Below are 12,788 nucleotides of genomic sequence, written 5' to 3'. Positions count from 1 at the left end.
AGAAATATAATTGAACCGTAAAAAATCTTAATTGAAATAGACACAACTTGATGACATGATTTCCTTGAACTAATCCACAGTCCATTTTGATTAGCTTCTTCGAAATGTCCCTTTGTCTTAGCCAGGCTTAGTGGTCATGTATTCAGTGATTTGTCTTGGACTGAATATATTAATTTGAAATCAAAGAAAGTATCTTAACAATAAATGTGTTTACACGTAGAACGTAGTGTGTGTATGAATAAAGAGCATGGATGAAGAAGGCATTGTGGTGCTCATTTGAATTTCGGCATCAGACCAATGCCTACTTCATACTTAAAACATGTGTTTCTGTGTGTGGGTGTCATAGAAACCATCTCTCCCCCAACACTATTAGACTACAGCTCTAACTGACAGTCACACTCAATTCACTTGGTGTTTCTATGATGTTGACCTTGGATTATTGTTACCTTCTTCTCGCTCTCTACTACCTTCCCTTCTTACGGATCTCTCTCTCTTTTCTCTCCACATCTTTCTTATTTCTATCTTATTCGTCTCTCTTTCTTCCCCTCTTAACCCTCCCTTTCTCACTATCACCTCACCTTCTCCTCTCGTCTTATCTCTCTCCCCCGTGTTGCACCCTCTCCCCCCCTCCCTCCTCTCTCTCCCTCCCCATTCTGTCCATTCAGCAGCAGCTGGAGAGGAAGGACAGTCAGAGCAGCTCCCAGCACAGTGTGTGCAGCCATCGCAGCACCCACACAGACTCCCCCAGCCACCCCCCCTCCAACATGCCCAGTGAGGCCATGGCCCCCCCTCCGGCCGCACCCACTCAGCCACTGCCTGGCTTGCCTCCGCTGCCCACCCAGGACCCTGGAGATGGCACCATGACCCTCCAGAAGAAGCCAGACCCCTTCAAGATCTGGGCCCAGTCCAGGAGCATGTATGAGAGCAGACGTGAGTAGACTCAAAATCAAATACTTCATTGTGGTTTATGATGACAACTGATAAAGGTAGGTTCAACAATGTTGCCAAAAAATATTAGATATAATATATATTTTATAGATACAGATACAGGTACAAACAGGTACAAACGTTGAGACATTAGTGAATGAGCCATGTATTTAATAATCCTGTCTGTTGTTTGGTGGGAAGAGAGGAACTTTTCACATTTTTCTGTTTGGAATATACTAGAGAGCGTATCAATTTATTGAAAGTGTGTGGGTGTTGCATTGAATCCTGGAGGAGAATCATTGTTGAGTACTTTGTAGGAACAGCTCATTGTGCGTGTGCGTGCGTGCGTGCGTGCGTGCGTGCGTGCGTGTGTGTGTGTGTGTGTGTGTGTGGTATGACTCAAACCTGACTCAAACCTGACTCTATGACAAAAGGTGTCTCAGAGAGCATAGTCTCCTTGAAAAACAGACGTGTTTCCTGCTCTGTGGTACTATCGACATCTCCTGCAATATGAAGCACCTGCATTTCCAAACACTGTGTAGGTGTGTGTATACTGCCTTGCCACCGGAAGAAGGGGTTAAAAATGAAGGGTCACATACATCCTACCTTGCTGACGGCTCAGAATTTAAGTATGATATATCCAATGTTGACCCAAGCTTACGTCAGGAGCTATTCCTGTGTTGCTTGTGCAGGAGTACAGGAACACAACTGGAGGTTGACTGTGGTTAGTGGATAAGCAGAACCATTTGATAACAATAATGTGAATGTTTCCGTCAATAGATGTTCTCATCAGCAGAAAAGAAGTCTATTGACCAAAACGTTAATTTGATAGTGTGCCGCATACAATAGTTTTTTCTCTAAGCATCGGGGGCGATAGAATGTACACCCATTTAGAATTCTAAAAGCAGAACATCTGTTAATTAAGGCTCTCCCTTTGCAATCACAGCTCAGGTCTTCTATTATTCATGGGAAGGAGGGAACCACCCCACTTATTTACTATACTCACTAGAGTCTCTTGAGAGAAATGGTTTGTTCTCCAAACAATGGGTCATTCATTCCCATCTCGGGGGAATATATTAAAGAGTCATTTACATTGCAACATATACGTTAAGGCTGACTGGGGGACAAGCAAACAGAACTTACTGTAACTTATCCGCCCTCCTTTCGGTAAAGCTGACCACGACTCCATTTTGTTGCTTCCAGACTAGAGACAGAAACTAAAACAAGAAGTTCTGCGCTCAGGTCTGTTCAACGCTGGTCCGACCAATCTGATTCCACGCTTCAAGACTGCTTCGATCACGTGGATTGGGATATGTTCCGCATTGCGCCCAACAACAACATTGACGAATACACTGATTCGGTGAGCGAGTTCATTAGAAAGTGCATCGGCGATGTTATACCCACAGCAACGAATAAACATTCCCAAACCAGAAACCGTGGATTGACGGCAGCATTCGCGTGAAACTGAAAGCACAAACCACTGCTTTTAACCAGGGCAAGGTGACTGGAAACATGACCGAATACAAACAGTGTAGCTATTCCCTCCGCAAGGCAATCAAGCAAGCTAAGCGTCAGTATAGAGACAAAGTAGAGTTACAATTCAACGGCTCAGACACAAGAGGTATGTGGCAGGGTCTACAGTCAATCACGGATCGCAAAAAGAAAACTAGCCCCGTCGCGGACCAGGATGTCTCGCTCCCAGGCAGACTAAATAACTTCTTTGCTCGCTTTGAGGACAATACAGTGCCACTGACACGGCCCGCTACCAAAACCTGCGGACTCTCCTCCACTGTAACCGACGTGAGTAAAACATTTAAACGTGTTAACCCTCGCAAGGCTGCAGGCCCAGATGGCATCCCCAGCAGCATCCTCAGAGCATGCGCAGACCAGCTGGCTGGTCTGTTTACGGACATCAATCCTTATCCCAGTCTGCTGTTCCCACATGCTTCAAGAGGGCCACCATTGTTCCTGTTCCCAAGACAGCTAAGGTAACTGAGCTAAACGACTACCGCCCCGTAGCACTCACTTCCGTTATCATGAAGTGCTTTGAGAGACTAGCCAAGGACCATTTAACCTCCACCCGACCTGACACCCTAGACCCACTCCAATTTCCTTACCGCCCCAATAGGTCCACAGACGACGCAATCGCAACCACACTGTACACTGCCCTAACCCATCTGGACAAGAGGAATACCTATGTGAGAATGCTGTTCATCGACTACATCTCAGCATTTAACACCATAGTACCCTCCAAACTCGTCATCAAGCTCGAGACCCTGGGTCTCGACCCCGCCCTGTGCAACTGGGTACTGGACTTCCTGATGGGCCGCCCCCAGGTGGTGAGGGTAGGTAACAACATCTCCACCCCGCTGATCCTCAACACTGGGGCCCCACAGGGGTGCGTTCTGAGCCCTCTCCTGTACTCCCTGTTCACCCACGACTGCGTGGCCATGCACGCCTCCAACTCAATCATCAAGTTTGCGGACGATACTACAGTGGTAGGCATGATTACCAACAACGACGAGACGGCCTACAGGGAGGAGGTGAGGGCCCTCGGAGTGTGGTGTCAGGAAAATAACCTCACACTCAAAGTCAACAAAACTAAGGAGATGATTGTGGACTTCAGGAAACAGCAGAGGGAGCACCCCCTTATCCGCATCGACGGTACAGTAGTGGAGAGGGTAGTAGGTTTTAAGTTCCTCGGCGTACACACCACGGACGAACTGAATTGGTCCACCCACACAGACAGCGTTGTGAAGAAGGCGCAGCAACCTCAGGAGGCTGAAGAAATTTGGCTTGTCACCAAATCACTCACAAACTTCTACAGATGCACAATCGAGAGCATCCTGTCGGGTTGTATCACCGCCTTGAACGGCAACTGCTCCACCCACAACCGTAAGGCTCTCCAGAGGGTAGTGAGGTCTGCACAACGCATCACCGGGGGCAAACTACCTGCCCTCCAGGACACCTACACCACCCGAAGGCCATAAAGATCATCAAGGACAACAACCACCCGAGCCACTGCCTGTTCACCCCGGTATCATCCAGCAGGCGAGGTCAGTACAGGTGCATCAAAGCAGGGACCAAGAGACTGCAAAACAGCTTATATCTCAAGGCCATCAGACTGTTAAACAGCCACCACTAACATTAAGTGGCTGCTGCCAACATACTGACTCAACTCCAGCCACTTTAATAATGGAAATGGATGGAAATTGATGTAAAAATGTATCACTACCCACTTTAAACAACGCCACTTAATATAATGTTTACATACCCTACATAACTTATCTCATATGTATATACTGTACTCTATATCATCTACTGCATCTTGCAATCTTTATGTCATACATGTATCACTAGCCACTTTAAACTATGCCACTTTTATTTTTACATACCCTACATTACTCATCTCATATGTATATACTGTACTAGATACCATCAACTGCATCTACATCTACTCCAATGGTGTTCTGTACCATCACTCATTCATATATCTTTATGTACATATTCTTTATCCCTTTATACTTGTGTGTATAAGGTAGTAGTTTTGGAATTGTTAGGTTAGACTACTCGTTTCTTATTACTGCATTGTCGGAACTAGAAGCACAAGCATTTCACTACACTAGCATTAACATCTGCTAACCATGTGTATTTGACAAATAAAAATGGATTTGATTAGATTTGATGTAATGTTGTTTTTCTCGATTGCCATTTGCAATTCATAAGCAGCTGGCTGTTGCTTGTCTGATGTCTACAATAATGTGTTTACATGTATGGTGTATTAAAAACGCACCCATCAGAAGAATATGCACATTACGTGTGCTTTTGCAGCTTGTGTGTTTGTGCGTTCGTGTGTGCGTGTGTGTTAATGGTAGTCTTTTGGGCTGAAGAGTGTATGCATCCAGGGTTGGGTAGGTCACTTTCTAAATGTAATCTGTCACAGTTACTAGTTACCTGTCCAAAATTGTAATCAGTAACGTAACTTTTTGGTTACCCAAAGTCAGTAATGTAATCTGATTACTTTTGAATTCTTTCCCCTTAAGAGAAATTAGAAGAAGATGAAAAGGATCCATGAATTACATTTGGTGTGTCATCATAGTGATCTCTGGTTTATGGTCAGACTCGCTCAGGTGGAACAATCTTAAACTTGTACCTTTTTTCAATGCTGAATTGAATGTCATTGAGAAACAGAAAGGTGTTAACGTATTTTTTTCCCCGAAAACATCCTTTTTCAAAATGACAAAAATCATCTAAAACGTAAACTGGTTTCCCAAAAGTATCTGTAATCTGATTTTAAAAAACAATAAAAGATTATGATAACGTAACCGATTACATTACAGTTTTTTCCCCAAATCAGATTACATGATTACACTGACTATACTAATGAATATAATCTGTTACTCCCCACCATAGATGAAAGTAATTCCCACCATAATTAATGTAATCTATTACTCCCCACCGTAGATGAATGTAATCTGTTACTCCCCACCATAGATTAATGTAATCTGTTACTCCCCACCATAGATGAATGTAATCCCCACCATAGATTAATGTAATCTGTTACTCCCCACCATAGATGAATGTAATCTGTTACTCCCCACCATAGATGAATGTAAATGACTAGTGCGAGTTGCCAGCCAGCCTCAGCCTGGTCGTATGTGTGTGTTAGCAGGCGCCTGCGGTGTTGCAGTTCTGGTTAATCAGTGGGTAAAGTAGAGCCAGTAGAATCTAGGTCTGCTGCTGCTGATTAAATATTAACTGGGCCCGGTGAGGGCTGCTTTAAGCTCAGCCTGATTGGTATATATGTTTGATAACCCCTCAAGGAGCAGCAGCCCTCTGATGTGGAGCTGATCCTACTGTTTGAGTGGGCTGGATTATTAGAATGGGTTGGAGAGTGGGAGGAGGAGAGGAACATGCAGACGCATCTCTGTTTTCATGTAGTAGATTGTGGACAGATATCAGCACTATGGTGATCTGTGGTGTTAGTGGTGCCAGGAGATGGCTAGGACAGAGACAGGACTGAGACAGAGATAGAGATGAGACCATGCTTGGGACCCTCCTGCAGAGAACATTTTGTCTGATGCTTAGAGGCTGCGTGTGTGTGTGTGCTTGTGTGCCTGTGTGTGCATGTGCATGTGCGTGTGTAAGTGAGAGCTCTGATCCCTGTGCTAGGGACAGGGATCAGTGGAGGGCTAATGACTTATCCAGCACAGACACACACACAGACCCAGAGCTGAGGGCTAATGGAGACTGTATGGCAGACAGAAGGCGGATCAGGAGAAATGGGCCGTTCCCTGTGTTCAGACTTGCCCTGTGGGTGAACAGACTGACACCAAATCGCCTGTGTTCTCACTAGGGCTGTGGAAGTCATGACATGTTATCAGGCAGTTATTGTCATGCAAAAGCCTGCTGGTCTCACGGTAATTGACCGTTAATTAACATAGACACATTTTGCATTTCCAGGCCTCCACACAACAAGCAGTTGATGAGCCCCTTTGGAACACCTACATTTAAAAATGTCTAATAAATAAATGTAATACACACCATAATAATACATCCATTATTTATTTTAGGCAAGTGTAAAGAAACATTATGAGATTAAGAAATTGTATTTCAGAGGAACAAAATATGAGTTGGACTACTGTATGTTATCTGCCTATACACTATGCCATTGGTCTTTTCATTATGGCTGACAAGCTATGCTTATAAGTACCGTGCCATTATTTTATTTTATATGATTTTATACTAAGAAGAATATAATTGAATTGAGCTGAATAAAGTATACATATAATTCCCATTACGGAGAAAGTACGCACATGAAATGGCTATGTTGAGTGTAAAAGGGATCATTTGAAACAGGTCCTATATGCTAGATTTAGAGTTAATTTGCAACTTCAGTTGTGAATGATACAAACCCTAAAATGTCTTAGACATCAGAACATACACTACTGGTCAAAAGTTTTAGAACACCTTGTCGTGTCTTTGGCTGTGCCGGATTAAGTGATATGTCATGCTATTCTGTAAAATCATTTCTCTGTAATTAATATTACCTGATTAAGCTAATCAGGTAAATAATTAACTAGAAAGTCGGGCACCACGAACAAATGTTTATAGAGCCGTTATCTTCCGAATACTCTTAAATACCTGGTAATCTTCTACATTAATAGCAGTCAATATTTAATCGTCACCTTGTTTAGTCTCATCTGAAAGGTGTAAATTCTTGGTTACCTTCACGAACCCTGGCTAACCAGTTGAATCAGCAACGCAAAATTGGGTTTAACCTTTCTGATCTCCCCATCCCGGATCCGGGTTCGTGAATACAGACTCAAGCTCATTACCATAACGCAACGTTAACTATTCATGAAAATCGCAAATGAAATGAAATAAATATGCTAGCTCTCAAGCTTAGCCTTTTGTTAACAACACTGTCATCTCAGATTTTCAAAATATGCTTCTCAACCATTGCAAAACAAGCATTTGTGTAACAGTATTGATGGCTAACGTAGCATTTAGCATTAGCATTCAGCTGGCAACATTTACACAAAAAAACAGAAAAGCATTCAAAAAAATCATTTACCTTTGAAGAACTTCAGATGTTTTCAATGAGGAGACTCTCAGATAGCAAATGTTCAGTTTTTCCTGAAAGATTATTTGTTTAGGACAAATCGCTCCGTTTTCTGCGTCACGTTTAGCTATGAAAAAACCCCTGTATCCAGGATTGTGTAAATCTATCAGCAAGCTCATTAGCATAACACAACGTTAACTATTTATGAAAATCGCAAATGAAATGAAATAAATATGCCATCTCTCAAGCTTAGCCTTTTGTAAACAACACTGTCATCTCAGATTTTCAAAATATGCTTCTCAACCATAGGAAAACAATAATTTGTGTAAAAGTAGCTAGCTAGAGTTAGCATTTCGCGTTAGCATTTAGCGTTAGCATTAGCGTTAGCATCCAGCACGCAACATTAACAAAAACATAAAAGCCTTCAAATAAAATAATTTACCTTTGAAGAACTTCTGATGTTTTCAATGAGGATACTCTCAGTTAGATAGCAGATGCTCAGTTTTTCCAAAAAGATTCCTTGTGTATTAGAAATAGCTCCGTTTTATACATCACATTTGGCTACCAAAAAAAATCCATAAATTCAGTCCTCAAAACGCAAACTTTTTTCCAAATTAACTCCATAATATCGACTGAAAACATGGCAAACGTTGTTTAGAATCAATCATCAAGGTGTTTTTCACATATCTCTTCATTGATACATCGTTCTTGGACACATGCTTTCTCCCCTGAATCAAATGGTAAAGTAGAAGCAGCTGGCAATTGCGCACCGAATTCGACGCAGGACACCAGGCGGACACTTGGAAAATGTAGTCTCTTATGGTCAATCTTCCAATGATATGCCTACAAATACGTCACAATGCTGCTAAGACCTTGGGCGAACGACAGAAAGTGTAGGCTCATTCGTTGCGCAATCACAGCCATATAAGGAGAGAATGGAAAACAGAGCTTCAGAAATTCTGCTAATTCCTGGGTGATGCATCATCTTGGTTTCGCCTGTAGAATGAGTTCTGGGGCACTTACAGACAAAATCTTTGCAGATTCTGAAACTTCAGAGTGTTTTCTTTCCAAAACTGTCAAGAATATGCATAGTCGAGCATCTTTTCGTGACAAAATATCGCGCTTAAAACGGGAACGTTTTTTATCCAAAAATGAAATAGCGCCCCTAGAGCTCTAACAGGTTAATTATTTATTTACTAAATACCTAACTAATCACACAGAATTACATATACACAGAATAAATCATACATTGATGGACCTGGTGAACGGAGCCGATATAGCGGCTGGTTACACAAAGAAAAGGGGGGAGTTTGAGTGAAAGAGCGGGAAGAATGAGTAACAAATGGAGAAGCTATACTATGATAAATACAGTATCTTATGCATTCTAAATAACCGCCCATTTGAAAAAGGAGAATGCAATAAATATTTACCCTGAGTTGCGCTTCGGTAGATTGGTCGTAGATCGTAGGCCGGGTTGTCCAGCATGGGTCTCTGGTCCTCTGAAGACTGTCTAGTGGTAAACTGGAGCGTGGTAGAATGGATACTTTGTCCGTCCTCTCCTAGCCCACGTTTACACCTGCGGTTGCTAACGCAATGGCTAGGTGGTATCACTTCTTCAGTGAATAAGAGTTCAAAGTTCATACCAAATTCATACCAAGTTGCCATACTTTTAAGCTCATGCTATATACTGGCTGGTATACTCGAAATTCATCCTTCGCCGTGTAGCTCGTCACCTTCACGTTGAGATTCGATGCTAATTTCGTTAGGTTCTTGTCATTCAACCAGAGCTCACGCTAAGGTTGGCTTAGTTCTGTAGGCGACCTTTGTCCTTTCAACGTGGGGACCGCAAGTCCTCACATCCATGGAACAGCTTATAATCTGAGCCCTTTTAACGTAGGACTGTCGCCCTAACATCCTCGGAACAGAAAGTTACATTTTCATCAAGGGCTTTATATAGGAGGGGAGAGAAGGGCGTGTTTCATAGTTTATAACCAATGTCTGTTCACATGTGCACATGTGCAACCTTATGAAAACCCAATTCTCTCATTTGGAAGCTAAAATGACATTTCATCTTTTCACAAATACTTTCATATTTAAACATTTAAATTGCACAACAATTCCATGTGAATCTGATAACTAGAATGTGTAGACTTTCCAAGATACAGTGTGTCGTCCTGTCATCAGTAATAAAAGTCTCAGACGCCAACTGATCTGTCATCATATCCATTTTGTACCAACGCGTATTTTCAGCTGGTTTGATTACCGAAATATGGTTCCGTTCCCATCTTTTTATGTCACCAGACTCTCTCTCAATGTTAACCATGGGATTTTCAATAGTCACATCGGTAGAGTAGAGAGGAAAAAGGGTAAAGGCATTTATGGGGGTCATAAACCTCCCCAATCAGGCCAACGTCATGACAACCTACTCATTCAAGGGTTGTTCTTTGTTTTTACTAATTTATCCTGTTCAGGAGCAGAATGAGAGATTTGTACCTTGTCGGCTCAGGGATTTGAACTTGCAACCTATTGGTTACTAGTTCAACACTCTAACCACTAGGCTACCCTCATTCAAGGGTTTACCTTTATTTTTACTATTTTTTACATTGTTGAATAATAGTGAAGACATCTAAACTATGAAATAGCACATATGGAATCATGTAGTAGCCAAACAAGTGAGCAAAGCTGTCATCAAGGCAAGGGTGGCTATTTGAAGAATCTCAATCATAAAATATATTTAGATTTGTTTATCACTGTTTTGGTTACTACATGATTCCATGTGTGCTATTTAATAGTTTTGATGTCTTCACTATTATTCAACAATGTAGAAAATAGTAAAAATAAAGGTAAACCCTTGAATGAGGGTAGCCTAGTGGTTAGAGTGTTGGACTAGTAACCAAAAGGTTGCAAGTTCAAATCCCTGAGCCGACAAGGTACAAATCTCTCATTCTGCTCCTGAACAGGCAGTTACTGTTCCTAGGCCGTCATTGAAAATAAGAATTTGTTCTTAACTGACTTGCCTAGTTAAATTTGGAAAGTATTCTTCACTTTTTCCACATTGTGTTACATTACAGCCTTATTCTAAAATGAATTGAATAGTTTATTTCCCTCATCAATCTGCACACAATACCCCATAATGACATGGTACCCCAATGACATGTTTTAGATTTTTTTCAAATGTATTAAAAATTGTAAAAAAATATTTCACATTTACAGAAGTATTCAGACCAGTACTTTACTCAGTACTTTGTTGAAGCATCTTCAGCAGCGATTACAGCCTCGAGTCTTCTTGGGTATAACACTACAAGCTTGTCACTTGTATTTGGGGAGTTTCTCCCATTCTTCTCTGCAGATCCTCTAAAGCTCTGTCAGGTTGGATGGGGAGTGACGCTGCACAGCTAATTTCAGGTCTCTCCAAAGATGTTCAATCAGGTTTAAGTCCGGGCTCTGGCTGGGCCACTCAAGGACATTCAGAGACTTGTCCCCAAGCCACTCCTGCGTTGTCTTGGCTGTGTGCTTAGGGTAATTGTCCCGTTGGAAGGTGAACCTTCACCCCAGTCTGAGGTCCTGAGTACTCTGGAGCAGGTTTTCATCAAGGATATCTATGTACTTTGCTCCGTTCATCTTTCCCTTCATCCTGACTGGCCTCCCAGTTCCTGCCACTGAAAAACATCTTCACAGTATGATGCTACCACCACCATGCTTCACCGTAGGGATGGTGACATGTTTCCTCCAGATGTGACATTTGGCATTCAAGCCAAAGAGTTCAATCTTTCTTTCATCAGATCAGAGAATCTTGTTTCTCGTAGTCAGAATCCTTTAGGTGCCTTTAGGCAAACTCCCAGCGGGCTGTCATGGGCCTTTTACTGAGGAGTGGCTTCCATGTGGCCGCTCTACCATAAAGGTCTTATTGGTGGAGTGCGGCAGAGATGGATAACCTTCTGGAATGTTCTCCCAACTCCACAGAGGAACTCTGGAGCTCTGTCAGAGTGAACATCTGGTTCTTGGTCACCTCCCTGACCAAGGGCCTTCTCTCCAATTACTCAATTTGGCCGGGCGACCAGCTCCAGGTAGAGTCTTAGTGGATCCAAACTTCTTCCATTTAAGGATGATGGAGGCCATTGTGTTCTTGTGAAACTTCAATGCTGCAGAAATGTTTTGGTACCCTTTCCCCAGATCTGTGCCTCGACACAATCCTGTCTCCGAGTTCTACAGATCATTCCTTAAACCTCATGGCTTGGTTTTTTCACTGTCAACTGTGGGAACCTATATAGACAGGTGTGTGCCTTTCCAAATCATGTCCAATCAATTGAATTTAGCACAGGTGGACTCCAATCAAGTTGTGGAAACATCTCAATGATGATCAATGAAAACAGGATGCACCTGCACTCAGTTTCGAGTCTCATAGCAAAGGGTTTGAATACTAAGGTATTTCTGTTTTTTTTTTTTTATATATTTGCAAAAATGTCCAAAAACCTGTTTTCACTTTGTCCTTGTTGTGTGTAGATTGATGAGGATTTAATTTTTTTAATACATTTTAAAATAAGGTTGTAAAGTATAAACATTTGGAAAGAGTGAAGGGGTCTGAATACTTTCTGAATGCACTGTATGCTGCATGGTGTGACTATAGATTATTGATGATTTGAGAAAGTCGCAAAAATAGCTTGTGTTCTGTTCCTTGCCTCAGGCTGCACAGCTGTTCTTTCGTCAAGTGATCATATTTTCACCCATCAGACTATTATCAATTTAATCTAGTCTTTACTAATATGTAAAATGAGTTTCTTTTTCGAATGGCCCATTTATCAAATGTGCAGGGTCAGGGGAATGCACTGGAATAGCGAATGGAGGCTGTGTGCTTAATATGTGCAGCTGAGAAATAAATATAAGGACACTTATTTCACTCCATGCATCAACCACTGTTTGAGGAGCATGCTTTCACTGCCCGACAGGTGATATTCTGCCCAAACGTTATATACCATTGGGTCTCCAACCTTGTTCCTGCAGCTACCCAGTGCTTCATTTGGGAAACCAAGTGAAATATGTTCAAGAACACCGCAACAAAACATATTTAAACTAAACTGTTGTCAGCTCATCTGTGTGCTCGAGAAAGGAACAAAGGAGGGAGAGGAGGAGATGGAAATGCATGGTGGTGTCGTGTCTTTGGCTATGCCGGATTAAGTGATATGACATGCTATTCTATAAAATAATTTCTCTGTATTTAATATTACCTGATTAAGCTAATCAGGTAAATAATTAACTAGAAAATCGGGGCACCACGAAATAATGTTTATAGAGCTGT

General features: G+C 42.0%; 1 protein-coding gene across 50 annotated transcripts in view; it reads left to right on the top strand.

Annotated features, from left to right (window-relative positions):
* Positions 1-12,788, top strand: part of LOC110531155 (membrane-associated guanylate kinase, WW and PDZ domain-containing protein 1) — a 314,347-nt gene that overhangs the window by 273,223 nt on the left and 28,336 nt on the right. For 31 of the 50 annotated variants that reach the window (XM_090184132.1, XM_090184130.1, XM_090184129.1 and 28 more), the window contains one exon: positions 666-930. In XM_090184132.1, the coding sequence (XP_090040258.1) occupies positions 666-930 (265 nt within the window). The remainder of the gene's footprint in view (positions 1-665; positions 931-12,788) is intronic. The other 19 variants (XM_090184134.1, XM_090184131.1, XM_090184133.1 and 16 more) reach the window with 1 other exon arrangement.

The sequence above is a fragment of the Oncorhynchus mykiss genome, chromosome 9 (genome assembly GCF_057628025.1).
Source record: "Oncorhynchus mykiss isolate SJ-2025 chromosome 9, ASM5762802v1, whole genome shotgun sequence".
NCBI classification, from domain to species: domain Eukaryota; kingdom Metazoa; phylum Chordata; class Actinopteri; order Salmoniformes; family Salmonidae; genus Oncorhynchus; species Oncorhynchus mykiss.
Note: the sequence above shows the minus strand (reverse complement) of the source record. Positions and strands in the feature narration are given on the sequence as shown.